The following is a 27,087-nucleotide window of genomic DNA, read 5'->3' as shown; positions in this document are numbered from 1 at the left end:
TATGGACAGAGGAATTTGGCAGGCTACAGTCTGTGGGGTTGCAAACGGTCAGACACAACTGAGCACAAATATGCAAATACAGAAGCTGCATGTTTATATATAGTCTATACATGTAAGTTTGTAAATCCTCTCAACTGTTATAGCCCTCTGATGACATCAGATATATGGCTAATTATATTTCAAAGAAGTATGCTTACTGCATGAAAAGAAAAAGGTTAGAGAAAGTTGTCTTAAACTTATTACTAATTCCAAGATATTCTTTTTGTTTAGAATTACTAGTTGAATCCATAAAAGCTGGTGATTTTTTTCCATGCAGGAATATTTTTCAATTACTACCATATATACTTTTAAATAATTTAGTATTTATACCATTCAAATCAGATACAATAATGAACACAGTATAGGAAAACTTCTAGTAAAATTATTTTATTTAGTTATAATATGAATCTCCAACAGCTTGAAAGAAAAATTTCCATGGTCTTCAACTAAAGTGTATGCCACTTTCTTTTAGAATGTCCTGTTTTTCATTAAAATAATTTCTAAACCACTCTATATGTTCAACCTTCTGTTTAACACTCAGATATGGGTTTTTGGAAAGGCCACAGGTCACCAGCTCCATGAAGTGGCGAATTGGTCCTTGTTTTGGAAAACCCTCCAGATATTTATCCAGAAATATATGTTCATGAAATTCTGAACCATCATCATCAAAACCTAGGAAATGAGACAAAATACATTACAATTTTGCATGTAAAACCTACACCAATACAGTATATTAACACATACATATGGAATTTAGAAAGATGGCAATGACGACCCTATATCCGAGACAGCAAAAGAGACACAGATATAAAGAATAGACTTATGGACGCTGCGAGAGAAGGGGAGGGTGGGATGATTTGAGAGAATAGCATTGAAACATGTATATTACCATATGTGAAATAGATGACCAGTCCAAGTTCGATGCATGAAACAGGGCACTCAAAGCCAGTGCACTGGGATGACCCAGAGGGATGGGATGGGGGGGGGGGGGTTCGGGACAGGGGGACACATGTACACCCGTGGCTGATTCATGTCAATGTTCGGCAAAAACCACAATATTGTAAAGTAATTAGCCTCCAATTAAAATAAATTAATTAATCCAAAAAAACTCACTACACTATAAAACTAACATTAATGAGGCAGTATTACAGTTAAAGGCATGAACTTTAGAGTCAGACAGATGTTTGCTCACCAATTTAACCACCATTTGACTGGGCAAATTAACTCCTCTGAACATCAGTTTCCTCGGGCACAAAATGAGTATTAGAACAGCACCTTCTTCATGGGGTTTTTGTAAAGATTAAAGATTAAATAGACAGAAAGCTTGTGAAACTCTTTTACAGTGCTTAGCATACTACAAATATTCAAAATGGAGCAGTAATTATTACTAATGGATATTTTAATATCTAAAGAAACCACTAAGAAAACTATACAAACTACACTAAAAAATACATAAAATAAAATGGAATCTTAAGATATATTCAGGCAACTCACAGGAAGCCAAGAAGACAAGAGGAGTGAGAAACAGAAAAATGAACAGAAAACAAATAACAAAATGAGACTTAAATCCTAACAAATCAATAATTACTTAAATGTAAATGGCCTATACCAATCAAAAGAAAAACATGATCCAACTATATGCTGTATACAAGAAACTCACTTTAAACACCTATAACACAGGTGTTGAAAGTATGGAGGAGGACATATCTTGCTAACATTAATTTTTAAAAAGGAATGCATGAGTGGCTACATGAACATCAGATAAAGTAGACTCCAGAGCAAATACTAGAAAGAGGAATATTACATAATAAAGGGATTAACCCACTAAGCAGATAGCAATCTGAATTATGCAGTCACCAAACAAAAGTTTCTAAATACATGAAAGAAAAACTGATAGAAACATAGGAATAGAAAAATCCACAATTATAGTTTTACTATCCCACTGTCAGCAACTGTTAGAACAGCCAAGTAGAAAACTAGCAAAGACATAGAAGAACCAAATATTAACCAACAGGATTACATTGACATCTACAGAACACACCAAACTACTGCAGAACACAGATTCTTTTCAAGCAACCATGGAATGCTCACCTAGCTTAACCATACCCTGGGTCGCAAAACAAACTTCAACACATTTAAAATAACTGAAATAATACACAGTATGTTCTCTGATAATAAAGGAATCAACACAGAAATCAGTAACAGGAAAACAGCAGGAAAATCTTCCAACAGTTGGAAATTAAATAATTCATGGTAAAAAACACAATTGAATGAAAAGGTGGCCATGTGCAAGCCAAGGAGAGAGAGACCTCTGGAGAAACTAACACCGCCAACACCTGGGTCTTGGACTTCCAGCCTGCAAACTATGAGAAAGTCAATTCTGTTGTTTAAGGTACCCAGTCTGTGATATTTTGTTATGGAAGCCCTAACAGACTAACATGGATCCACACAAATATGCCAACTTTCTACAAAGATGCATAGATGATTCAATGGAGAAAGGACAGTCTTTTCGATGAATGGTGCCAGGAGAACTGGGTATCACTGACCAGAAAGAAAAAGAATCAAAACTTCATACTTCAAATTAACAAAGAACGGATAATGGTCTAAACTATATATCTAACATGGCATAGCCACTCTGTAAACAACTTGAAAGGTTCCTTAGAAAGTAATATGTAACTACCATACAACCCAGCAACTGCACCCCCAGGTATTTACCCCAGGAAAATGGAAATTTGTATTCATACAGAAACCTGTACATGAATATTTATAGCGCCTTTATTGTTAACAGCCAAAAACTGGAAACAACCCAGATGTCAGGTGAATGGTTAAACAATCAGGTACATTTGAACCATGGAATATTACTCAGCAATAAAAACAATTACAAAAAAAAAACCCTTACTGACACATGTAACAACTTGGATAAATCTCCAGAGAATTAATTATCCTGAGTGGTGGTGGGGGCGGGGACGCTCAGAAAAAAGGTTACACACTATGTGATTCCATTTGTATGTCTTTATTGCAAAATTAGAGAAATCGAAAATGGATTTGGTGATTGCCAGGGATCAGAGACTAAGAAGGGGAGGCAGTGGGAGGTGGGTGAAACATGGCTATAAAAGGGTATAAGAGAGATCCTGGAGGTGACAGAACTGTTCTGCATCCTGACTGTGGTGATGGTCACATGAACCTACATATATGATAAAACTACACAGAACACAAAAACACACTCGCCAATAGAGTACATGTGAAACTGGTGACATCTGAACACGGCTGCAACACGATCGATGCTGACTGCCTGGCTGTGATGCTGTCCTGTGCTTAGACGTGAGGTAAATACTAGGGGAAAATGGGTACAGAGTACATGGAATATTTATCATTTCTTACAACTGCACACGAACCCATAATTATCTCAAAAACAGCTTAAAAATGCTCTCTCATCAGTTAGAATTATCTTCTACTTATTGAAAGAGATTTTTAAAATTTTATTTGGACATTTAAAGATCTAGTCATCACTTTTATAAAAACTAAAACACACAATAAACAAAGCAAGGCCTTAGATTGCTAAATGGCCACACACTACTACTATGCTTGTATATATAAACCTTTGCAATGTGCCTTTGCCCTTCTTTCCATAAAGAGGTAGATACAGCCTGTTGTTCCAACCCTTAAATTCGAGGTTGGCCAGGTGACCTGCTTTGGTCAATGGGACATTACCAAACACAATGCAAATGCCTGAAAAGCCTTTACTATTGTTTTAGGAACTCTTCTACAGCTAGGTGAACAAGCCCAGCCTAGCCCATGAATGCTGAATGACATATAACCCCCTTATCGCCTCCCCTGGCAACAGCCAACACCAGCTAGACATGTGAGAGAAACCAATCTAGAACGATCCAGCCCCAGGCACCTGCCCAAACCAACCAGAAAACCCACAAGCTCATGAGCAGTTATGACTTAGCTGTTGTTTTACTAAGTTTGGAGTGGTTTGTCATGTAGCAAAAACAGAATTGGTTAAGGTATTCCTAAGACTTCTTTGGGCTCCCCTGGTGGCTCAGACAGTAAAGAATCCGCCTGCAGAGCAGGAGACATGGATTCAACCCCTGGGTCAGGAAGACTCCCTGGAGAAGGGAATGGCAACCCACTCCAGTATTCTTGCCTGGAGAATCCCATGGGCAGAGGACGCCAGTGGGCTATAGTCTTAACAGGCTGCAAAGAGTTGGACGTGGCTGAGCAACTCACACATAAGACTTCTTCACATTCAGAATCCAACTCTTCTGAATTGGTTTTTCAACTCTGAGTTGTCAGTGGCCATGCCTTCCAACATTCCATTAAGAACATCTGTGATGCAGCATTTCTTAAGGGCTCCACTATGGCCTCTTCTGATGCCCCCAGTGCAAATTTAGATGCATATCCACAACAGGCAATGACAACTACCTCTTCACTGCGGCCCGGCTAGCATAATAAGATATATCAGTTTCAGAGATATTTAAAACTTTGAAAAACAAAACTATGTTGTATTCGATGAAATACAGGAAGAGAGATGCGCAGAAATATTTTAAATGGAAGTTGTTCTCTATCCCATAACCCTCCAAAGTTCCTATTCACATTTTTCAAGGCTGATTACTTCCAAGACTAATCACTTCTAAGGTGTATATCCTTCTAGCCCTTTTCCTAAATTCATGTGTATTTTTTCAGACAAATTATTGATTAAAAAAAATTTTTCCTTGAATCCCACTGAGAATTCTCTACAGTTATCAATAGTTTACTTCACCAGGCAAGCATGTTGTTCCATCTTTACTTTTTTTGTTGTTTGTTTTTAAGGCATATGCACCTGGGGATAGGAATGGGGGTGAGGTAAAAATGAAAAAAAAAGCCTCACTCTGCTAAAAATCTTTTCTGTATCATCAAATACTGCTTATAGTTCCACATGACAATATTCTTTTAAAGAAAAAATATCAATATAGCTAATGTAATATGAAAAACAAGGCAGGTTTCACTGTTCAATAACATTTGGAACAGAGTATGTTAGGGCTAAAAAATAAGGTCTGTAGCATTGGAAACATAATAAATCAAGGTAATAATTGTTCTCAAAAATCTGAGGGTGACTCCTGGATTGAATGTTTGTGGTTGTTAGTTATTAGTATCTCTAGATGTACTTAAGATACAAGACTTAAGACAGAAAATTGTGCAAGAGAAACTGTTTTTAAAAATAGTTGTGCTAATACAAGATCAATAATTAATTTATTAAATCATTAACAGACCAACTATCTCTGACATAAAGTCATAATGAGTTAGACAAGTACAGAAATTATGACTATGCTATATTGGGGGGAAAAGCATCTAAGGGCATAGGTGATCTTATTACTCTTTCTCTAGATGATAAATCAATCATCTTTTTAACTTTGAAGGTATAATGAACAGATCCTTCCTGAATGAGTCAATGAGTGAAGAAAGCCAAGTAGTACTGGGAAGTATAAAACAAAGAAAAAAAAAAGAGAGAAAGTGATAAAGAAGGGATACTATACACAAAATTAAGTTCCAGATAGATTAAACAGGAAAAAGCTAACAGATCTACATCCAAATTAAAATCTCTGTTGGTTAAAAACACTCTAAACAGTTAAAAGATAAGCAACAAGGACTTCTAGTTAAAATGTAGTAGACTGAACACATGATTTTTAATCCCTGCTCCCTTTTAACATCTACTAAATGGCAGTAAAAGGAACAAAAAGTATAAAAGTACAAAGACAAACAGAATAGAAAATGAAACAGTAACAGGAGTTATCACCAAAATGTTAAAGGAAGTGGACAGATAAGTAGTAACTGACTCAGCTGAGTTGAAAATGCTAAAACCAAACTAAGAAGCAGACAGACATCAAAGACGTTGGAAATTAGTGGCACCATATACCACTGAAATTAGGAATGGGAATGAGGGACAAAAAACAGAAGACTAAATAAAATTGATTTAGGAGATAATTAGATCTCCTATGATCCATCTTCTACCTGTACCTCTAGATAACTACACCATCCATCTCCCAAAGAAGATGGGCAGTTTTGTTAATTTTCTGTTTAGTTGATCTATCCATAGTTGTGAGTGGGGTATTAAAGTCTCCCACTATTATTGTGTTACTATTAATTTCCTCTTTCATACTCGTTAGCGTTTGCCGTACATATTGTGGTGCTCCTATATTTATAATTGTTATATCTTCTTCTTTGATTGATCCTTTGATCATTATGTAGTGTCCTTCTTTGTCTCTTTTCACATCCTTTATTTGAAAGTCTATTTTAGGGCAGTTTTATTTTTTGGAGAAACTAAAACAAAAAGAGCAAAGAATTGTTTAACTGATAAACAGGGGAATTAAGTGAACGTCTGTATGCTGATTAGTGAATCATTCCTCCCCACTCCCACCAACGGTGGCATCATCCTCACCAGCTGGAGGATCGACTGGCTATCTTATTAGAAGAGAATGTGTCCATATTTATTGCAATTTAAAATATGCCTATTGTTTGACCCTTGAATTAACGTACTCAGACATGGACAGAAGGATATGTATAACAGGATTCACTAAAGCTCTATTCATCAATAGGAAAATGGTAAAAATAAATTTCAGTCATTCATACAATGGCATAGTACAGAATACACAAATAGTTCCCATTTTCTAGAACTATTAAAACAAAGTTGATCTCTATGTACTGACAAGGAAATGCTTAAGACATATTGCTAAGTAAAAATAAATAAAATTTAAAAGCTATAGGACACTATATGTATCGTATGGCCCCATTTAGACCAAAACAACAGATAAATGTGAAACTATCATTTAAGGTGGATGTGGGGATATACATCAAACTACTGGCAGTGGTTGTTTCAGGAAAAGGGAAGAGAACTGAGGGATAAAGCTTATTCTTTATTCTTCTGTATTATGTTTTTATGAGTAAACTTTCATACATTTATTTCTATAGCTTAAAATACTTTTTAATAAGCAAGAAAAACAAAATATAGTAAGGAAAAAATAAGAGTGGAAAATTAAAGACAAGAAGGAAACCCCAGTGGTGTACAATCAACTAAAGCAACATAGGTTAAATCTGTGTCTAATTCTGCTTTAAATATTAGTGAATGCAATTTAACACATTATTGACTGGAGATGTATTAATGCCACAGGCGTTAGTTTCTGCAAAAATCCCCCGGTCAATAATGTGTTAATATTACTGACTACAGCTAAAAATACAGTACAGCAAATAAAAGGTAAAATCCAGCTAATAGCAACGACCAATTTGACAAAGAGTGTATTGCAGCACTGAAGCAAATTCACTTTCACTTTGACTTGTTTTCACTTCTATTTTGTCAAAACTATTATTTCTTTTCCTGGCAGTACTCTGAGGCTCTTGTTCATTGGCCACCATCTGAAACAACCAGCAGATTGTTTCAGACAACACAGACCTAATCATCTTTATATTTGCCCCAATTTTCTCCACACTATACCCTCCCACATAACAATCACTGAGTTTTATGGTAATTCTGAGCTTTTCTAACTATTCTTGCTAGCTCATGTTATAGCACTCATTCCAGACACCCTGGCAAAGGATGGCATGTTGTAAGTGAACAAATTTAAACCAACTGAAAAATAAAAGCATGACTGACATCCAAGACTGAGCTTTTTTGCCCACTGAAGGCTCCAAACTGAGAATTACTCTTGGAGGGCACTTCAAAGACACCTGTAATTTGGTGGTACATACATGGCTGATGAATATTCAAGAGCAAGACTCTTGTTAACTGGGTAGTGATAAAAATGGGATTAAATTTAGATAAAGCCAAAGCTAAAATAAGTGATCTTATTGCAAAATCTAACTGAGAATAATTCCACCTAACTGTTCTTATACGGAGAAGGCAATGGCAGCCCACTCCAGTACTCTTGCCTGGAAAATCCCATGGATGGAGGAGCCTGGTGGGCTGCAGTCCGTGGGGTCGCTAACAGTCGGACACAACTGAGAGACTTCACTTTCACTTTTCACTTTCATGCATTAGAGAAGGAAATGGCAACCCACTCCAGTGTTCTTGCCTGGAGAATCCCAGGGACAGGGGAGCCTGGTGGGCTGCCGTCTATGGGGTCGCACAGAGTCGGACACGACTGAAGCGACTTAGCAGCAGCAGCAACCGTTTTTATAAATCTCCGGACTAGAAAAGCACATCAGAAGGGACAAGTCAGGCCTTAAAAACTGGCCAAAAAAAAAAACACATCAAACTGGAAAAATAATTTTTACATTTTAAGTGGCAAAACAAACAACAGAATTTTTTTTTCTAATGTAACAGAAGGACACAACACTGGGAAGTAAATTGTAAACACAGGACATGCCTTTAAGTTGTTTTCAGCATTGTGTTCCCAACCTGACATGGTAAGCCCCTCTGTTTTCTTTGGGGGTGGGGGAGAATCTTTTTCCAAAAGTATCAAAGTAAATCTTCATGAAACTAATTATTAGGAGAGATAGCATGATATTTCATTACTCTTAAAACTGAAGTATAAGAAACATAAAAGAACGTTACTAAAGGGCTAAGACTCCAGGTTCTAAGGCCAAGCCTCTTATTAAAGTATTGAGAAGATCGTTAAGTGTGTAATGAGGGGGTGATCAAAGTGAGAAAGTTTCCACAGTTCCCTTCCTGTTTTTCATTCAGATAACAATTGCCTTCAGGAGCTGGAAATGAGATAACTCCCTTTCCGACCCCAAAGCATCAATAATGTGTACAGTGTATATGGACACTTGTCTCATTTATCTCCCCAACCTAACCAGAAAACACCTTTGTTGTTTTTTTTCTTTTTCAGAAATCACACTTTCTCAAAAACCAGGTCAAATCTAAGATAAATTCCTTTGGTGTCTGAACATGTAAGATTTTGATGAACTGAAATGTTTCACTGCTGATGACAATGTACCACCAATTCATGCTTTCCTACTATCCTATTTGGTGGTGCCTAGAAAACACACAATATCCTTGTGAATATTTTAAGATTCAAAAATGTTATAGAAGAGAAAATAGTTATAATAGCAAATCCCCTCACAATATCATTGTTGCAGAAACAGGGATGATGATGGTGACTTATTGTATAATCTCACTTGTTTTTCAGAAGAATCCCATAAAATAAGTTCTATTATTATTTCTATCATTTTATAAGATGGAGGACATGAGGCTGGGAGAGACTAAGCCTCACTCAGGCACTTGAACTCTAACCACCACAGTTCACTGTTTCTCTTAAGTCGCATATTCTACCTCAATACTGGGTTTTAAAACATGTCTGTCACCATGAGGACCTGGAACGTCCAAGTTTCAACAAATATGGAACGAAGTCTTCCCTTAACATCACAGATTGTATTTCTTAGTGTTTTTGTTTTTGTTTTTTTTGCTACTTTAAAATTCTATGATCACATACAAGAGGGGAAACGAACTAACATTTATTCCTAAGTATTATATGCCAAGAACTGTGCTGAGCAACTCACTAACTTATCTGCTTTCATTCTTACATTCTTTCAATGAGGTTTCTTTAATTTACAGATGAGGAAACTAAAGCTCAGGAGATTAAATTATTACCTCAGAGGCAAATGGCTAATAACTGACAGAGTTGGAATCTGTATTCAGGTTTACACAAACAAGTCCATGGATTTGGGTTTTGTTTTTTACCTTACCCTGATACCTTCTAGAATGTACATTATGTAATAAACACAGATTTCTATATTACTGAATATATCATACAAATATTTAAATTATTAAGAATTTGCTAAAGGATGTATAGTTCATAAAGTTTTCCTATATAAAATACTACTATATGTAAATATAAGACTATTTAAACTTCCATCCCACTTATCCAAACAAATGAAAGGTTATCAAAAATTAAAATATTACAGTGCAGAATATTACAAACATTAAAATATGGACTACATTTTCCTAAGACTCCCTGAGGTGTTTGCAACTTCTAGCTAATCTTACCATAAAAGTAAATGAATCTCTTCTAACTGAAAATACATCTACAAAAATTCAATGACATGTTTAGCTGATGATACCATGGGTGCCATAAAAAATAAACAGCACAGTTAATACCGTTTTCCTTTTGACTGAGGAAGAGGTAACACCTCCAGAAAGATCTCCAGGAAAGTAGATAATATTTTATTAACAGCTCAAAGTATCTAGGTATGCAGCCAGAGTTCCAAGGAAGTTCAAAGCCTCCAAAAATATTTGCTTTGAGAGGTTTTGAATACAGGAAACATGTGCCTCATTAATGCAATAGTTTTAAATAAAAGATACTAGTGTAAGACTTAAAGAGTTGTAATGTTGCCCCAAACTGAAGGATGATCTCACCCAGTATTTAATGTATTAGAAGATTTACCAGGTTATCTCCTGCTTAGCAAGCACAAAACTGTCATTTGCGGTTTTCAACACCGGGATGTCACAGAAATTCATGATGTCATTTCTGCCATATAACTTTACTTTCTTATCGAACAATCGGTATTAAGTGAAATCTTAGTATTCTTAAAAATACCGTCAGATTTCTTTTAGGACAAGACAAAGATGTCTACACTAAGTTTTGAAATTCAGGTAAATATCCAGAACCTACAACTGAACATCTACCAGATTAATCTCAGAGTTTTATAAACCTCTGATGTTAAGACTTACCTGCTTCATTGTTAATTGGGAACTCCCACAATTTCCCCTCTTTTGTCCACTGGATCATCTCTTCAAAACCATTCTCAAAGGGCTGTTCAGTGACTGCTGCTAACTGCTTAGCAAATTCTACATCCCAAAGAGAAGGTGCTGCCTCTGTAGAATAAAGACATACGAAATATGCACAGTTCTATGTAATTATCTTTCTTTTAAAAATGTTATCATCACCTCTGATCTGGCAATATATTTTCAGATCTTCAAACTCATAATTAAACAGTATATAATGAAAGGTCACTCTCTGATAGCTAAAATGGAAACAAAAACTATGTATTCAGACTACACCGACAATAACTGCAAACCTCAACTTTTGTTTTTACTACAATGCTAGGTAATTAACCCCTAGTCTCACAGTCCCCTCTACTGGAAAGGAGAAAAGAAACGTCCATTTTGTTCAAGAATCCTTTTGATGAATGTGAAAAGTTTTATACAACATGTGATTTTGATATTTAAACTCTAGACTGTTTATTTTTAGTCTGTCAAGATAAGTTACTAATGTAAACTAAATTACAGTACCAATGACAGTGATAATACCGTTAATGTATACTGGGCATTTACTTTGTGCTAAATGCTTTTTATATATTAGTCCATTTAATCCTCATAACCAACTCTATGAGTAAGGTAATATAATGTTAGCTTATTACAATCACCATATCACGTTTCAATCATTTATTTCCTTTGGAAATTCAAGACACATTTGAAGAAATGAGTCATATTCCCACCAATTGTTGCTGGTAGAAATGTAAAATGGTACACCTCTTTGTAAAAGAGTTTGGCAGTTTCTTAAGAAGTTAAGAATACACCTATCACACCATCATTTTACTCCTATTTACTAAAAAGGATCCATGACTATGCCTGACCACACACTGACTGCTGCCTATGAAGTATGTTGGCCTTGTGCATCTGATAAGGGGAAGACTGCAGCAGTTAGGCTAATTAGCCACAGTTAGAGTAATCCTAACAGAAAGTAATTTAATTATCATGGTTACGACTTTTAAATTTCTTCAGTGGACACTGATTAACTTATGTTTTTTCCATAATCATCATTAAGAGTCGCAACTATTTATTGAATGCCCACTGTGTTCCAGGCACTGCTGCTTAGTCGCTAAGCAGTGTCCGACTCTTTTGTGACCCTCTGGACTGTAGCCCACCAGGCTCCTCTGTCCATGGGATCTCCCAGGCAGGACTACTGGAGTGGGCTGTCATTTCCTTCTCCAGAGGGTCTTCCTGATCCAGGGATTGAACCCGCGTCTCCTGTGTCTCCTGCATTGGCAGGTGGATTCTTTACCACTGAGCCACCTGGGAAGCCCATCTAGACACTACCTGACATTTTAATTCTATTACCTCATTTAATCCTTGAGATGTATGTATTAGCCACATTTCATAAGTGGGAAAAGGGAGACTCCCACAGGTTAGTAAGGCAGAATCTGAATTTGAATAATCAAGATCTACACAACACCAAAACTCTTTTCATGAGGCTAAACTGCCTCTCAGCTCTAGGTTACTCCAGGATAAGCAGTTGGGTCTAAGACACCACTCTTTGCAGCAGTGGTGAGAACTCAGCAGGGAGCAAAATCTGGGAACCATGGGATGGAAGAACTCATTCAGTCAGTCAATAAATAATGAATGCCAACATGTCAGGCATTATTTTTATCAACACATGGTAGGGAAACAGCAGTGAAAAAACACTAAATCTAAGTTTGCACATTGTTGCCATGCTTGTATTTAGTTGGGAACAAAAGACATTCTTGAGATTCATGCAAGCAGAGCTTATTAAAATGCCTTCAATAGAGTACATTTATATAAATCTGTGCATTACTTTCCTTAGTAGAACATAATCATTTAATATTATTTTATAAAATACATATACCTTCAGTACCTCTGGGCCAGCTCATCTTAGTTTTAGGAATAAAACACTTGATTTAAAAAAGCAAGCTGGCTCCTTCAAGAATCCATGTGCCTCTTCTGGTTGTTCATTAGGCAGACGATAGTAGCTACCCTGTCAACAAATTCCCTTTTGGAGACAAGCTTACGAGTTGCCACTCTGGTATTCCCTGGAGGTCTGGTGGTTAAGATTCACCTTGGTAGACCGGGTTCAATCCCTGGCCGGGGAACTAAGACCCTGCTAGTGCCCAGTGCTGCCACTCCACAGGGGAGAGGTGACCCACTCCCCATGTCTGTGCGTTTGCACTTCCTTTTCATCAGTCATCTACGACAGGACGCAGCTGTCACAATACAAGAAGGGGGTTGGCCACCTAGTTTCATTTTCAGTTTAAATGAACAAACAGTGACTGAATTAATGCCTTTTCTCCATGGTATTTACAGCTCAATTTGTTAAAAAAAAAAAAAAAAGGATTTAAGATAACCGATTCCTATTATTTGTAAGCCACTTGGCTAGGGACTATTCAGTATACAAAAATCAAAGAGACCTAGCCACTAATGTCAAGAGATTTACTGAATAGTGAGAAAATCAGATGCTTTTATAACTGATAGCGCCACTAGATGATGGCCTAGGAACTTAAATATCAGAACTAAAATTATTTCTACCAAGGTTCAAAAAGCTAACTTACAATGTTTAGAAATGATAAGTCACTTATAAGCATAGATCATTTGTATGGAGTTTCTTCACTTTATCAGTAAAACAAATTTAACATCAAGCAAGAGTACACTCTTAGTTCTTTTTTAATTAGGATTAAAATGGTGACTAAGGAATTTGACTTCTTTCCGAAAGAGGGAAGAGAACAAAAACTAACCAACTAAGTGTGTTAAGAAAAAACACTACCAGTCCACTAAATACATTTCCTGAATGCTCTCCTTCCCATCTCCTAAATAATCTCTAAACCATTTCTACAAGTCAGCATCTATAAATGACACCTCCTCTTCTAGATAGTAAGATGCCTTAGGGCAGACATTACAATTTTTCTTTACGTAACAACACAGAGGTGTGTTGCAAATAGTGTAATAGTTGATCATTAACATTTTAACCCAGGTTAGCAGCCACTCTATAGATCTGGATCCCTGAAGTGGATAGTACTTACCTCCTATGTCCCATGGGGCTGCAACATTTCCAAGGGGAAACCTGACCAACTCAAGCATGTTAACAACTACGTGAATAAGCAAGATCCAGGTAGACAGGGCTTCCCTGATGGCTCAGTGAGTACAGAATCCACTGCAATGCAGGACATGGGAGTATAATCCCTGGGTCGGGACAATCCCCTAGAGGAGGAAATGGCAACCTACTCCAGTATTCTTGCCTGAAAAATCCCATGATCAGAAAAGCCTGGCAGGGCTACAGTCCATGAGGTCACAAAGAGTCAGACAAGACTGAACATGAGTACGGTCAATGACAGGATAGAATTCAAAATACCTGATTATTATGCAATCAAAATAGGACATTTTCCAAAGACAGAATGTTTCCACGAGCCTGAGAAATAGTGTTACTTTTTTTTTTTGCTAGTGTGTGAAAACTCCAGGGTTTGGAACAGATGGCTAGGCTCTTCAAACATGGGGAAAGATCTGTCAGCAACTCCTCTCCCTCCAGTATCAATGACCAGGGCACAGGCAGCCCACGATCACTTTCGATGCAGGAGAACAGTCTTATTTTCTTAACAAACCTGTTTCAGGTGCCTCTTCAGTAACTGCCTTAAGCTCAAAAATATTAAGTCTCTTCCCCTTGTATATATTTTTCCTAAAACTGAAAAAGAAAAAAATTATTTTCATGAATATTTTTATACATGGTCAACAAAAATTGTTTATGAGAGGAAACTTTTATATGACAGTCAATATAAAAATTAAAAGTAAAAAAAATTAAAATTAATTCCACTGACCCATACCAGACATTTGAATTAAACTGCATGTCTTTAGGACTGACAATTAAAAATAGGAACAAATACACCTGAATTTTTGCATCAGAATACAGCAAAGCAGTTACAACAATTTAACTTCCAAAATACCTAATTGAAAAGATCAGCTTAATTTGCTACAATTTTTATTTGATCCATTGCATATTAAGGTTTTAGAAAATCTGATGTTGTGGAAAGATATCAAAATATGCTAAGTTAGAAATTGTTAAAGTCAGCATTTGTCTTCGTTTACGGGTAGAAAACACTGCATGCTTCTTAATTACAAATTATAATTATAAAAGACTGCATAGAAAAATCAAAACATCCCCACTCGCAAAGTGATCGTTCTGTAATTTTAAAATTATGATTAACTTTCTTTACAAAACTATTTAATTAACTCAAAATTAATGTCACAGAGTTAACAGATAACTTTTCTTTGTACGTTTTAATCAACTGCTTTATGCATCAATTCACATTCTTATTTGAAAAAATTTACTGGCAGATTAAACACTAGGTTATAAACAAGAAGGTTAGTTTTTAAAATAACTTTGAATTCTTCCCTGGATCAAATTACTTTTTTCTACTAAATTAAACTGAAAGAAATTAAAATATCATATTAAAATTAGATAAGTGAAAAGTGTTAGCTGCTCAGTCATGTCCAACTCTTTGGGACCCCATGGACTGGAGCCCGCCAGGCTCCCCTGTCCATGGGATTCTCCAGCCAAGAATACTTGGGTGGGGAGCCATTCCCTTCTCCAGGAGATCTTCCTGACCCAGGGATCGAACCTGGGTCTCCCATCTTGCAGGCAGATTCTTTACCATTTGAAACATGCCCTAGGGCTTCATATTCAGCATTTCACAGACAGGCAAACAGACCGACAGGACTATGAAAGATATCCAGTCCCCAAATTAGTCATGCACGGTGCAGGCCAGTGTGGCTCCAAAGCCAGCACCTGTGATTCACACTTCTCCATCTCTAATAGAAGGAATCAGTTGAGGCCTGGCTTGTCTCAGGTTGCTCCAAGTCAGAGCAGGTGAACAATCTGCTTTCTCATCATTGCTTCCCCTTATTCTAGAGTCTTGTAAGCAGCTTTTTAATGCAGGCATTATAAGCACATAAAGCCCTTCCCTACTTTTTTAGTTTCTGCCTTGTCGCCTTCTAATTTCTGACGACAGCTCAAATCATTAAAAACCAACCTATGATACAGCGTTCTGATGTAGTTGCATGGAATCATTTCAAAGACGACTGACTTGAAGACTGATTTAGAGATGACTACAGTTAAATATTTTGGGAGAAGCTCTTTGTTTGTGAAGTTTTCTAGGGTGTTTTGTGGAATTTTTTCTTTACTTTTTATAGTTGATATACGACGTTGTTAGTTTCTGCTGTACAGCAAGGTGAGTCAGTTACACACATAAGTACAGCCACTCTTTTTTAGATTTCATTCCCATACAGGTCAGTACTGGGGGAATCTTAAGTTAAATTCCAAGTGACACATTCTACTTCATTCAATGTCATGGATATACAAATTACTTTAATTCAAATAATCTTCCAAAGTCACTATAACCTCTGAACTTCCTTTATTAACTGCTGACCATCTTTTCCAATCCTCTTGTATAAATTAATAACTTAATACCCAGAAGGAGCTAACTCAGGTTCCTGAGATTATACGTAGAACAAAATCCATGGAATAAGCAACACACAGAAAACACTCCAATTGTAAGGACATCCTGCTATAAAGTTCAGTTAGTGTTTGTCAGACCATGCTAAATATTTGGCTTTCTCTCCCCAAGTATCACTTCATATGCTTGAAGGAGAAAAAGCACAAATTTTACGTAAACACAGACAGCTTTCTACTATAAAAGAACTATGTAAGACACGGCTTAGCATCTTTAGGAACTACAAATTACCAAATTGAGATTGCCACAAATAAGCTACCACTTAAAGATATTATAATGGATCTTCTTCCCTTTTTTGATGGTGGGTCATTTCTCTAAGGTATGAAGAAAGATGATTATAGAGAAAGGTAAAGGCTACATCAGAATGAAAAATAATGCTTCTCACAAAACATTCATTTGTTCAGAAGTCTGGTCAGCTCCACTTATTCTAAATCAGGAGACCGTTAATCAGGGTAAATGTGAGGCAGGGCCCATTTTGATTTACGAGACAAAAAATGGAAGACTGCTAAGCCCAGTAAATTTTTTCCTTTCTAGGAGATAGTAAGCAGAGACTACCGCAACAGATATAAATGTATCCGTGATGCTCAGATACCCAATAGCAAGAATATACAAGGCAAGAGAGTAAATCGGCAGTTCAACAAATCAAATCAAACAGACTGCAGAGCCTGAGTACCTTTTTCTCAGATCAGCCGTCTTCTCTCGGTCAACAAAATCATCAGCCCCTTCGTCAAACTGAATCTGGTGCACTGGTCGTGTGCTAGCTCTCGCTGTGGAGGATCTGGCAACTTTCATATCTGATATGATGTTACTGAAACTGAGAAAAGAGAAATGTCAAGTGTGTTAGAAATTTTAGCTATGGAAGAGTAATGAACTTTCTGAAACATGAGATTCATATAATTCTTATTTCACTTCTATGTACTAATAATGAACAAAAAAGTTATGTCTAAATAAGACTGTGTGTTGTGCATCAATACCACAGACCACTTAAGATCACTGCTGCTCTTTTAAAAGTGCTATTCAGAAATGTTCATTCAAAGCATGATTAAAGGTGTCACTCATGAGAAACTGTCACACATCCAGAGAAGTGGAAATACAATCAGTATCTGTATCCCTATCACCTAGATTAAAAAGTTGCATTAAAGTTGAAATGTAGCCATTTTCATTTGCTGCCTTACATTTGTTCAAATACAAATGAGTGATCATATCGTACATAAAACCAGCATATTATTTAACTAAAAAAAAAAATCAGAGAAATTCTTATTCTGTTCTTTATTATTTTTAATAACATTACTGAATGTTATTACTTCTTTTTCAGGGACAAGAATTATGTAACTTCTCAAAAGAAGTTTTAACCATTCCACTGGTCTTCTAAAACTGTGATCTTCCTTATTAACATGTGAGCTATAACAGAAATCAAACTGCTAATATTTACGAGGCATACTTTATATACGAATGGATGTATTATGTATATTGCTCAGCATGTACTCAGTGAAGCCAGCCTCCTGGAGGCATCAGCGCCACTGGCACAGCTATCTGACTCACTAACCTAATTTTGGGTTTCTCTCCATCCTTCTGAGCCTTCCAGTCTTCCTCGTGCTGCCGGAGCTGCCTGAGCAGCTCCGACTTGGTCGTCTGCTTGTCAAAAGGGAGAGAGTCAGCAACTGCAGCCGCAGCCGCCACCAACTCCGGGCTCAGGGACTTGCTTCAGAAAGAAAACACGGAAAACAAATGAGAGACAGAGGCGTGACTTCAGTGGAAAGTCAAATTTGATTTCCTGGGTAAAAAACTTCTTGTCATTCTAAAAGCACCAATCAATTTCTAACAAAATCAAGGATTCTTAACACAATATTGTAAATCAACTGTACTTCAATAAACTTAGAAAAAAAAAGAATTCTTAAATATGAGGTATCAGTTTTATAGTGTTACAATGCTGAAAGTTCAAGTTAATGGATCCTTAATGAAGCACAATACTAACTCAGAACAATATATGAAGGTGGAGGGGTGAGGGATCAGCCTCAAAAAGGATAAATTTGTGGATTTTTAAATTAGATGCCATTTTATTTCAAAAAACAATACAGACTGCAAGCAAATATAAAAGTCATGAAACGGGTTTATATAAGCTTTAATCAAAATTTCCCCAAACTGTAAACAACCCAAAGCACTATCACGAGAGCAAATAAACTGTGATATATATCCATGCAACGCACAGTACTTAGCTCACATCACATGTATGAAAATGAGTGGAAGAAGCTGGATTAAAGAAAAGTGTATCTTTCATGATTCTATTTATACTAAGAGGTCAAATTAAGGTGGAAAAAAAAAAAAATCAGAACAGCGGCGGCCTCGGGACAGAAGGTGACTGACGGGGAAGGTGAAGATAGGGAACATGTTGCATCCTGGGAAGTGGGTGGGCTCCACGTGGCAGTTTGTCAGTATCCTGCCGCTGACATCTGTGTACTTTAATGTATGTGAATTTAACCCGGGGGGGGTGGGGGGGAACCATAAATCATCAAGTGGGAGGTGGAAAGTGAGAGAAGGCATAGATGACACAAGAATGGCAAGATATGGTAATTATCAAAACTTCATCATAGGATTTTACTTTACATTTTCCATAAGCTACAAAAAAAAAAAAAAAGGCTATTCTTCAATAAATTAGGGTAAGTTAAGAGAAAAATATGCCAGCTACAAAAAAGAAGTTACTTACATTTTTAAACTCACTGAAAATTACTGCCATCTCAATGAGTGGGATCCAAATTACTGTTTTACTTTACTTGGCTTTCTATCTCAGGAAATGATGTGTAACATGAAAACTGAGGTTCCCAAATCCCTGAAGCTTGGCCTCAAAGAGACCATTAGAGCCTAAGAACCCTCAGGAAGCTGTGAGTGAGAGTTGTACGTAAATCAACGTTACCAGAAACTGGAAGAAAGGGGATCTTAAAGAATAGGTAGCTGAAATCAGAGCAGTTGGTTGGTTAAGAGGGTATTAGCTAAAGTAGGAGCTAATAATTTTGGTTACCACTGTGCCCACCAGCGGTCTTATTAGGTTTCATGATACATTTGGATTCAAAACTGTGGGCATGACTGTAAAAACCTAAGATCTTAGAAAGATTTAAGATGGTGCCTTAGAATGCCTTTCAGACAACAGGAATTCTAAGAAACTTAAAGATGTGGTTCCAGGGCCTCTCCCAGGGAGCTCAATATAGACCTGGACCTTGGTTCCCAAACTGTGCCCTAAGGCACCCCAGAGTACCACAGGGAAATATTAACCATGTCTGTCAGCGACTGTGAACTACTAAGTCAAGGCAGTTCACAGTTTTAACACTAGACTACCACACTCCTTTCTATGTCACCGTATCTTTGTGAAGATGGTTCCCCAGCAGCTGCTGTGATAAAAAGCACGAACCCTTCAAAAATCAGTATGGAACAGGAATGAGAATGACAGTGTGAAGGCTAGGTCATAAAAACTGCACGGTTCCTAAAGGCTTGTTTTCTCTCCCGACACTCCCCAAGTTAAAGTGGAAAAGAAAATCAGAACAGCGGCTGCCTCAGGACAGAGGTTACTGATGGAGAAGGTGAAGATGGGGTCCAGCCACCATGCAGTGAGGAAGTCCAGGCCACACACAGGTGTTTCTGTAAGAGTTCTGGCTAAGGTATCAGCTAACAGCCGTATCAACTGCCAGACCAGAGTGAGCAAACCCACAGCTGGTTCCAGCTCCTGAACTTCCAAGTCTTCCAGCTGAGGCCTCAGACATGGTGGGGTGGAGATTAACCTTCTTCATTGTGCTCCATCCACACTGCTGACCCACAGAATTCACGAGCATTAAAAAATGGCTGTTTTATGCTGCTAACTTTGGGGGCAATAGTTACACATCCATGGTATCTATATAAATGTGCACAGGTCTCAGTACATAATACAAATAAAAAAACTAAAAGCAGGCCATGCATGAAGCAATGACAGTGCATTATGAATCAAAGACAACGATTAACCTAGTTCTGTGCATCTGTCTATGTTACCGGCTCAGTCGTGTCCGACTCTTTGCAACCCCATGGACTGTAGCCCGCCAGGCTCCGCTATCCAAGGGATTTTCCAGGCAAGGTAACTGGAGTGGATTGCCACTTCCTCCTCCAGGGAATCCTTCCTAACCCAGGGATCGAACCTGGGTCTCCTGCACTGGCAGGCGGATTCTGAGCCACCAGGACAGCCAAGGGGATCTGTGCATCTGGAATCCCTTAAAACACAAAGCAGTCTGAGCACAGAATTCTCCTAGGCTTTTATGCTTGTCTCATTCATATCTAACTGAAAAGCAATTTTTAAAGTTAGCTTTACTGAATCTCTTGCCTCATAGCTCAGTTGGTAAAGAATCCGTCTGCAATGCAGGAGACCCCGGTTCAATTCCTGGGTAGGGAAGATCCACTGGAGAAGGGATAGGCTACCCACTCCAGTATTCTTGGGCTTCCCTTGTGGCTCAGCTGGTAAAGAATTAGCCTGCAATGCGGGAGACCTGGGTTTGATCCCTGGGTTGGGAAGATCCCCTGGAGAAGGGAGAGGCTACCCACTCCAGTACTCTGGCCTGGAGAATTCCAGGGACTGTATGGTCCATGGGGTCACCAAGAGTAGGACACAACTGAGAGACCTTCACTTTCACTTTTCACCTACTGAATCTCTGCAAAGCAATCAACACATCTGAACCACTTCATTAACAGTTAATTAAATTACAATAAAAAAGCAAAAGGGATCATAAACAGGGCTGGAAACTGGGGGAAAAAACCTCATTCTTCATAAATATTTTAAAAATGTATTTGAATATTATCTAATTATATGTATACATAATTTGTTTTACATTGTTTCTAAAAAGGAGAAAATACTTATTACAGGCATTTCCTGTTTGAATTAGCTTACTCTCTACCTAGTTATGCCTTCCAGTGGCAGTTTTGATACAATACAGAAATCAAATAATTCCATTAAAATGTTGAGTCACGGAGACCTGAATGGGAAGGAAGTCCAGAAGAGCGGGGATACAGCTGTATGCATTGCTGATCTGTTTTCCTGTGCAGCAGAAACCAACACAACATTGAAAAGCAACTATAATAAAAATTGACTAAAAAATGTTGTCACCCTGAGTATAGAAATCTGTATTATCTGTTTATTCTGCTAAGTGAGAGATAGGGATCTTAAAGCCACATTTCTTATTATTGATGATGTCATTGGTACAATGATTATTTATATACTTATATATAACTAAAACAAAATCTTGACATAGAAACTACAACAAAATGCTAAAATATCATGATTGTACTTACATTCAGTAAAATGTTATACTCTTCTGACAAGCACAGGAATTATAATACTTTTAAGAAACCACACACGCTGAGCACCCTGGAATTACTGGTCCAAGGAAGTCATATAAAACAGCTTAATTAACATGCCAAAATTTTACCCTAGGTGGAAGTTTTTAATGAAATTTCAAACAAAGAAGTCTTTCAGAGATACAAAGCTACCTTCAAATCAGGATGTAAATAATTTGTTAATAAACAGCTTAAAGCAACTAAATGCGGTTAACAACTGATAAATATGTAAAAGAATGTGGAATTCTCAATTAGATCACTATTCTTTTCCTCTCTCTAGACTCTATACATATATCCACTTACTTAAATGTAGAATAATAAAAGTATTTCTCATGTAATTATTAGTCTCTGTGTTTATAAACTAATAGTCTTCATTAATTCCATACCTTCAATGTACTCTAATTTAAAAAAATTTTTTTTTTCTGAAAGAAAAAAAAAGTTTATTGCAGTTTCCAAAATTACTTTAAAAAAAAAATTCAAATTGCAATTCAATTTACCTCTTTTGGGGGGCATCTTTTGGAGATTTTTGAAGTCTGCCAATTGCAGCTTCCAAACTTTTAAGTTGTCCTCTGTTGGGTGGCTTTGTTGTTTGTACATTTACTGTGCTTAATTCAACTTTCATGCCCTTAATAATATTTACCAAGTCTTTTTTCTTATTCTCCTTTATACTCTGTTGGTTCTCCGTTTCCTTGGAAATTTCACAGTTTGGAACAGACTTATCACCTTTCTTGCTGTAGATCACGCTGTTAGTGCCAAAATATCTTTGGATATTACTTTTTGTCCTGTGAAGGAAAAAAAAGTGGAAATATAGTGCAAAATAACAAGGCCAGGGCTCAAAACATTGCTTCAATGGATTCAATTCAAAGGTTCAAACCCTTCCCTTTTGCTTATTCTTCTTGTTAGCAACCGTAAGAACAGCACTTAACATTTCTTAAACACATACTGTTTGTCTAGTTTTGTGCAACATTTCATGTATATTTTCTCACACCCACATCAACTCCATAAGATAGGAATTATCCCCATTTTGCAGATAAGGAAACTGGAAACCAGAGCTGCACCTTCCCAAGGTGAGGCCTAAGCCACACTGGTGCGCACAGGTAAGGTACAGGCGTGCTGAGAGACTGGCCACTGGGCCCTGAGGAGGCTGTGCGGGGCCGGCAGCTCCTGGAGCGCCTGTCTGCTGCCTCCTCCCACTCACCTCCAGGTTTGGTGCTCATACAAGTATCATTGTCTGTGTGTTCCATAACATTAAAAACCTTGCAAAACACTATAGGGTTAATACATTTCAATGTATTATTCTTAAACCCCAAAGGAACAGACTGCCAAGTTCTTGCTCTTAACATGACATAAGAATATTTCAGTTAAACAATATGAAATAAAGAAACTTCTGTCAAAAACAAAGGTTTTTAAAAAAAACTTTCTTAAAAAAAAAATTCCTGGCTGTGATTCTAATCTTTTCGACTTTCTCACTTGAACTACCAATGTCATTTAACCAGTCACTCTTTGTAAACTAAGCTAAAATGGCACAGCAAAAAGAAGAATATTTAGTGGCTAGAGTTGCCATTCTTTCTTCTTCTTTATAGACTCATTTATGAAAAAGAATAACACAAATGATCCCATCTATTTCAAACTCATGCAGAAAAAGATTTCCCAAGTGTCTAAGGAACCCAAATGTCTAATTTTATATTTTGTGGCATTAAGAACCTTTTGATATAGTTAATATTGAAGCACTTTAAAAACTAGTCAGTGTGCTAGTCTCGGTTAACAGGGTGTAACCTATGAAAGTAATTGATTAAATACAGTGAATATCTACTCTGTGCTGGGCACTATACTAGGCACTGATGATACATGAGTAAATAAGAATCTCAAGGTCCCTACTTTCATGAAGCTAACAGGCTAGAACACTTTCACAGACTTTAATAACTACCTAGAAGATTTACTGAAACACAGATTCTTTGGTTCTACCAATGATTCTGATTCAGTAGATTTGGGGAGGGACTTGCAGTCTGCATTTCTAACAGGTTCCCAAGTAATGCTGATGCTGCCCGTCAGAGGACCACATCTGAGTAGTCACGTTACTATATCATTTAATCCTTACAGTCTTACAGGACAGGTTGTATTATTATATTCTTCCACATTACAGAAGAAACTGCTGCTCAAACAGGTTAAATTAGTGGTTCTTAATCTCTAGAGGTTATATGAATCAAAAAGGGAACTTATTTAAAACATGGATTCCTGACATTCTTAGTTGGTAAGTCTGGAATCAGGCCCAAGGATCTGCATTTAATCAAGACTTGGTGCCACTGATCTCAAGAAACAGCATAAGACAATGGGTTAAACAGTATCTCAAGTTCTCACAGCTAGTAAATGATAGTGCCAGACTGTGTGCCTGCTCAGTCACTCCAGTCGTGTCCAACTCTTTGTGACCCAATGGACAGAAGCCCGCCAGGCTCCTCTGTCCATGGGTTTCTCCAGGGAAGAATACTGAAGTGGGTTGCCATACCCTCCTCCATGGGATCTTCCCAACACAGGGATCAAACTCGAGTCTCTTGCGTCTTCTGCACTGCAGGCGAATTTCTTACCGCTGAGCCATCAAGGAAGCCCTTTATGAAACCCTTTAATGAAACCTTTATGAAACCCTTTAATGAAAGAGAAAATGGCTTTTTCCAAAAATGCTGAAACAAACTCTTTGATCTGCTCATAAAAGTGTCAGAGGCTAACACATCGAACAACTTAAAAATCAGAATGAAAACCAACCGCATAATCAGTATCCTTATAATCAGTACACAGGAGCCTCAATATAATACTCAACATGTGGTACCAATGAATTCAGGAAAATGCTCTCTAATTACGATTTCACATGCAAAAGTCAAATTAATACTAAAGGTATCATAACAGAAAGATGGCAATCAGAAGAATGATCTCACATATAACCTGTGCTTCAATGTTTTCTTCCAACACTGCTCTAGCACTACTGAAAGTAATCTATATTATTCCAGGAAAATCATGTATGTATAACAAATAACAAGTAGTATTATAATAGTAACTGTATAACACTAAAATAATAAAACTCTAGCCCGACCTAACTTTCTCATAGTCATGTATGGATGTGAGAGTTGGACTGTAAGGAAAGCTGAGCATCAAAAAATTGATGCTTTTGAACTGTGGTGTTGGAGAAGACTCTTGAGAGTCCCTTGGACTGCAAGGAGATCCAACCAGTCCATCCTGAAGGAGATAAGTCCTGGGTGTTCATTGGAAGGACTGATGCTGAAGCTGAAACTCCAATTCTTTGGCCACCTGAAGAAATGAACTGACTCACTGGAAAAGACCCTGATGCTGGGAAAGATTGAAGGCAGGAGGAGACAGAGGATGAGATGGTTGGATGGCATCACCAACTCGATGGACACGAAGGTGAGCAAATTCTGGGAGTTGGTGATGGACAGGGAAGCCTGGCTTGCTGCAGTCCATGGGGTCGCAGAGTTGGACAGGACTGAGCGACTGAACTGAACTGACCTAACCTTCCACCTGGGCTTGTTTCCACTGAGATCTTACCATAAATTTGTATTTTTGTTTTCTAAAAATTACAACGTATTTTCAAAGCTTTCTCAAAGCTGCTCCTCATTCTTCTGTAAACATTAATGATACTCTCATCCTCCAAGGCAACTGGCTGAAATCTTTGCTGTCTCTACCACCCTACCCTTATCTCATCATATATCACATCCCAGTAATTTCATCGATCCAGTTCTTCTCTATCCAGCTACTTCTTCCCACCCCCGGTGATCCTGCTGTGGGTTGTACTTAACTAAACGAGTCCTACATCGATCTGCGTGAAATATACATGCAGCAGAATTAAGATTTCACAATCATGGGAGTTCTCAGAGAATAAACATCAAGCATGCTGCAAATCTTTTTCTTTCCTGGCTAACTCAAACACTTGAGCCCCCTTCAGATTTTACCAGACTTCTTTCCAGAAAGGACACCCTAAACCTTTCCTACAACGGTCAGGCGTCTCTGCTCATCCAGCTATCACCTGTTCAACGAATTCTGCCGTATTCTGCGCTACTCACATTATCTCAGCGATTACTCCACTATATTTGAACTGCCTACTTGGTGGAACTCTAAGCTCTGCGATGGCACGACTGTGTATTCCGGGTTTAATCCCAGTGCTGGCATAAAGATCAGCGCTTTCAATAATGAAGGTAGGAATAAGACCACCACAGTCTTGGGAGGTTTAAAAAAAAAAAGAGTACATAAAACAAAACAATTTCGCTTTCTGGAACCTGGATAAAACGAGGGGAGAAGCGGCAAGAGAGATGAGGGGCGGTAGGTGGTAGAGCCCGGGACAGCGGCCCAGGCCTGTGACCGGAGCTCTTCCCCACGCACCCTATGACCTTGGGCAAGTCATCTTATCTTTCTGGGATTTTCCCTTGCTCAGAGTTAAAGCGGCGGCTTCTAAGCCCTTGCGGGTCAAAACACGGACCCCAGGACGCCGGACAAAGATTAAACTTGAAAGTGCCGCAGCCTGGACAGGGCTACGTGAAGACCTGCGAGCCCACCAGCGCGGAAACGCCGTACCTGACAGTTCCGTGCGGAGAAGCGAGGGGCACAACGGTGGCCGCCGCTGCCTCCGGGCCTGCAGAGCACAGAGGTAGCCGGGAAAGGGGGCGAAAAGGAACGACCGCTGAGACCCTCGGGAACATCTCCGAGAAACAAACAACACTGGGAACACGGGCGGATGATGTGTTCTCTACAAAACACGCCCCCCCGGCTCCCGCTTCCGTTCCCCGGCCCGGCGCGCTCCGCTCCCTTAGCGTTCCGGCCGACAACAAGGGGCGGGTAATTATGTTCCGGATTCGCCTGAAGCATAGGCGCTGCCTCCAGGCGACTCCACCCCCAGAGATTCTGGTCCCAGAGGTGGAGTCTACCGAGGTCAGCGAGGGTGCGGCGCAGAGGGTGGGGGTACCCTGATGTGAGAGCTGAGAGTGGAGGAAGCGATCGACTGTGCAGATGCTGCTGATGAAGCGCAGAACTGACCCCAGAGTGCGGGGGAGAAGAGCTCGACTCTCGGTGATGAACGGTCGCAGCGTTCATCATTGTATTCTCAAAATGACCCATGGCCGCCAAGGAGGTTAAAAAGCAAAATTACCATGGGCATGCGATTCAATAAATTAGTATTTCTTTTCAGTCTCTGTTTTTGACGAAGAGTCAAAACATAAGCCATATATGTTTCATATATCCAAAATGGCCTGAGAGATTGAAAAAAAAAGATGCAAGAGAGAGACGTGGCTTTTTCTGCCCCTTATGAAGGCAGTGAACAGTGGCCCATACGAGATGAGGGGTTCCACAATCTGGAAGGCCATGAGCCGTGGGGAAAAAAAAAAAAAAAAATGCCGGCCTCTAGCATAGAATCCCATACTGTCGGTTGAATAGCGTGTGTGTGTGCGCCAAGTCGCTTCAGTAGTGTTCGACTCTTTGAGACCCTATGAGACT

The 27,087-nt window shown here is 38.3% G+C and overlaps 1 protein-coding gene and 1 non-coding gene across 2 annotated transcripts; both read right to left on the bottom strand.

The window, feature by feature from the left end:
* Window positions 1-410: 410 nt before the first annotated feature.
* MRPS31 (mitochondrial ribosomal protein S31) lies at window positions 411-26,391 on the bottom strand. The gene is made up of 7 exons (XM_043478019.1): window positions 26,173-26,391; window positions 22,095-22,379; window positions 17,798-17,953; window positions 16,925-17,065; window positions 14,347-14,426; window positions 10,688-10,831; window positions 411-711 (listed from the first exon to the last, which is right to left on the bottom strand). The coding sequence occupies exons 1-7, from the start codon at window positions 26,295-26,297 to the stop codon at window positions 482-484; spliced, it is 1,161 nt and encodes a 386-aa protein (XP_043333954.1). The 5' UTR covers window positions 26,298-26,391; the 3' UTR covers window positions 411-481.
* LOC122447681 lies at window positions 14,190-14,321 on the bottom strand. The gene has a single exon (XR_006271339.1). It is a non-coding gene; the product is annotated as a small nucleolar RNA SNORA71 (small nucleolar RNA).
* Window positions 26,392-27,087: the final 696 nt, after the last annotated feature.

Source organism: Cervus canadensis, chromosome 9 (assembly GCF_019320065.1).
Source record: "Cervus canadensis isolate Bull #8, Minnesota chromosome 9, ASM1932006v1, whole genome shotgun sequence".
NCBI lineage: Eukaryota > Metazoa > Chordata > Mammalia > Artiodactyla > Cervidae > Cervus > Cervus canadensis.
The sequence above is the reverse complement of the archived record's forward strand: the minus strand, read 5'-3'. Positions and strand labels throughout refer to the sequence as shown.

Excerpts from the sequence above, each read along its gene's own strand:
- MRPS31 (XM_043478019.1), bottom strand. The coding sequence starts at position 26,297 with ATGTTCCCGAGGGTCTCAGCGGTCGTTCCTTTTCGCCCCCTTTCCCGG. Across the intron at positions 22,380-26,172 it reads TCTCCGCACGGAACTGTCAG|GACAAAAAGTAATATCCAAA; the intron begins GTACGGCGTTTC and ends TTTCCTTCACAG. Across the intron at positions 712-10,687 it reads CCCAATTAACAATGAAGCAG|GTTTTGATGATGATGGTTCA; the intron begins GTAAGTCTTAAC and ends CTCATTTCCTAG.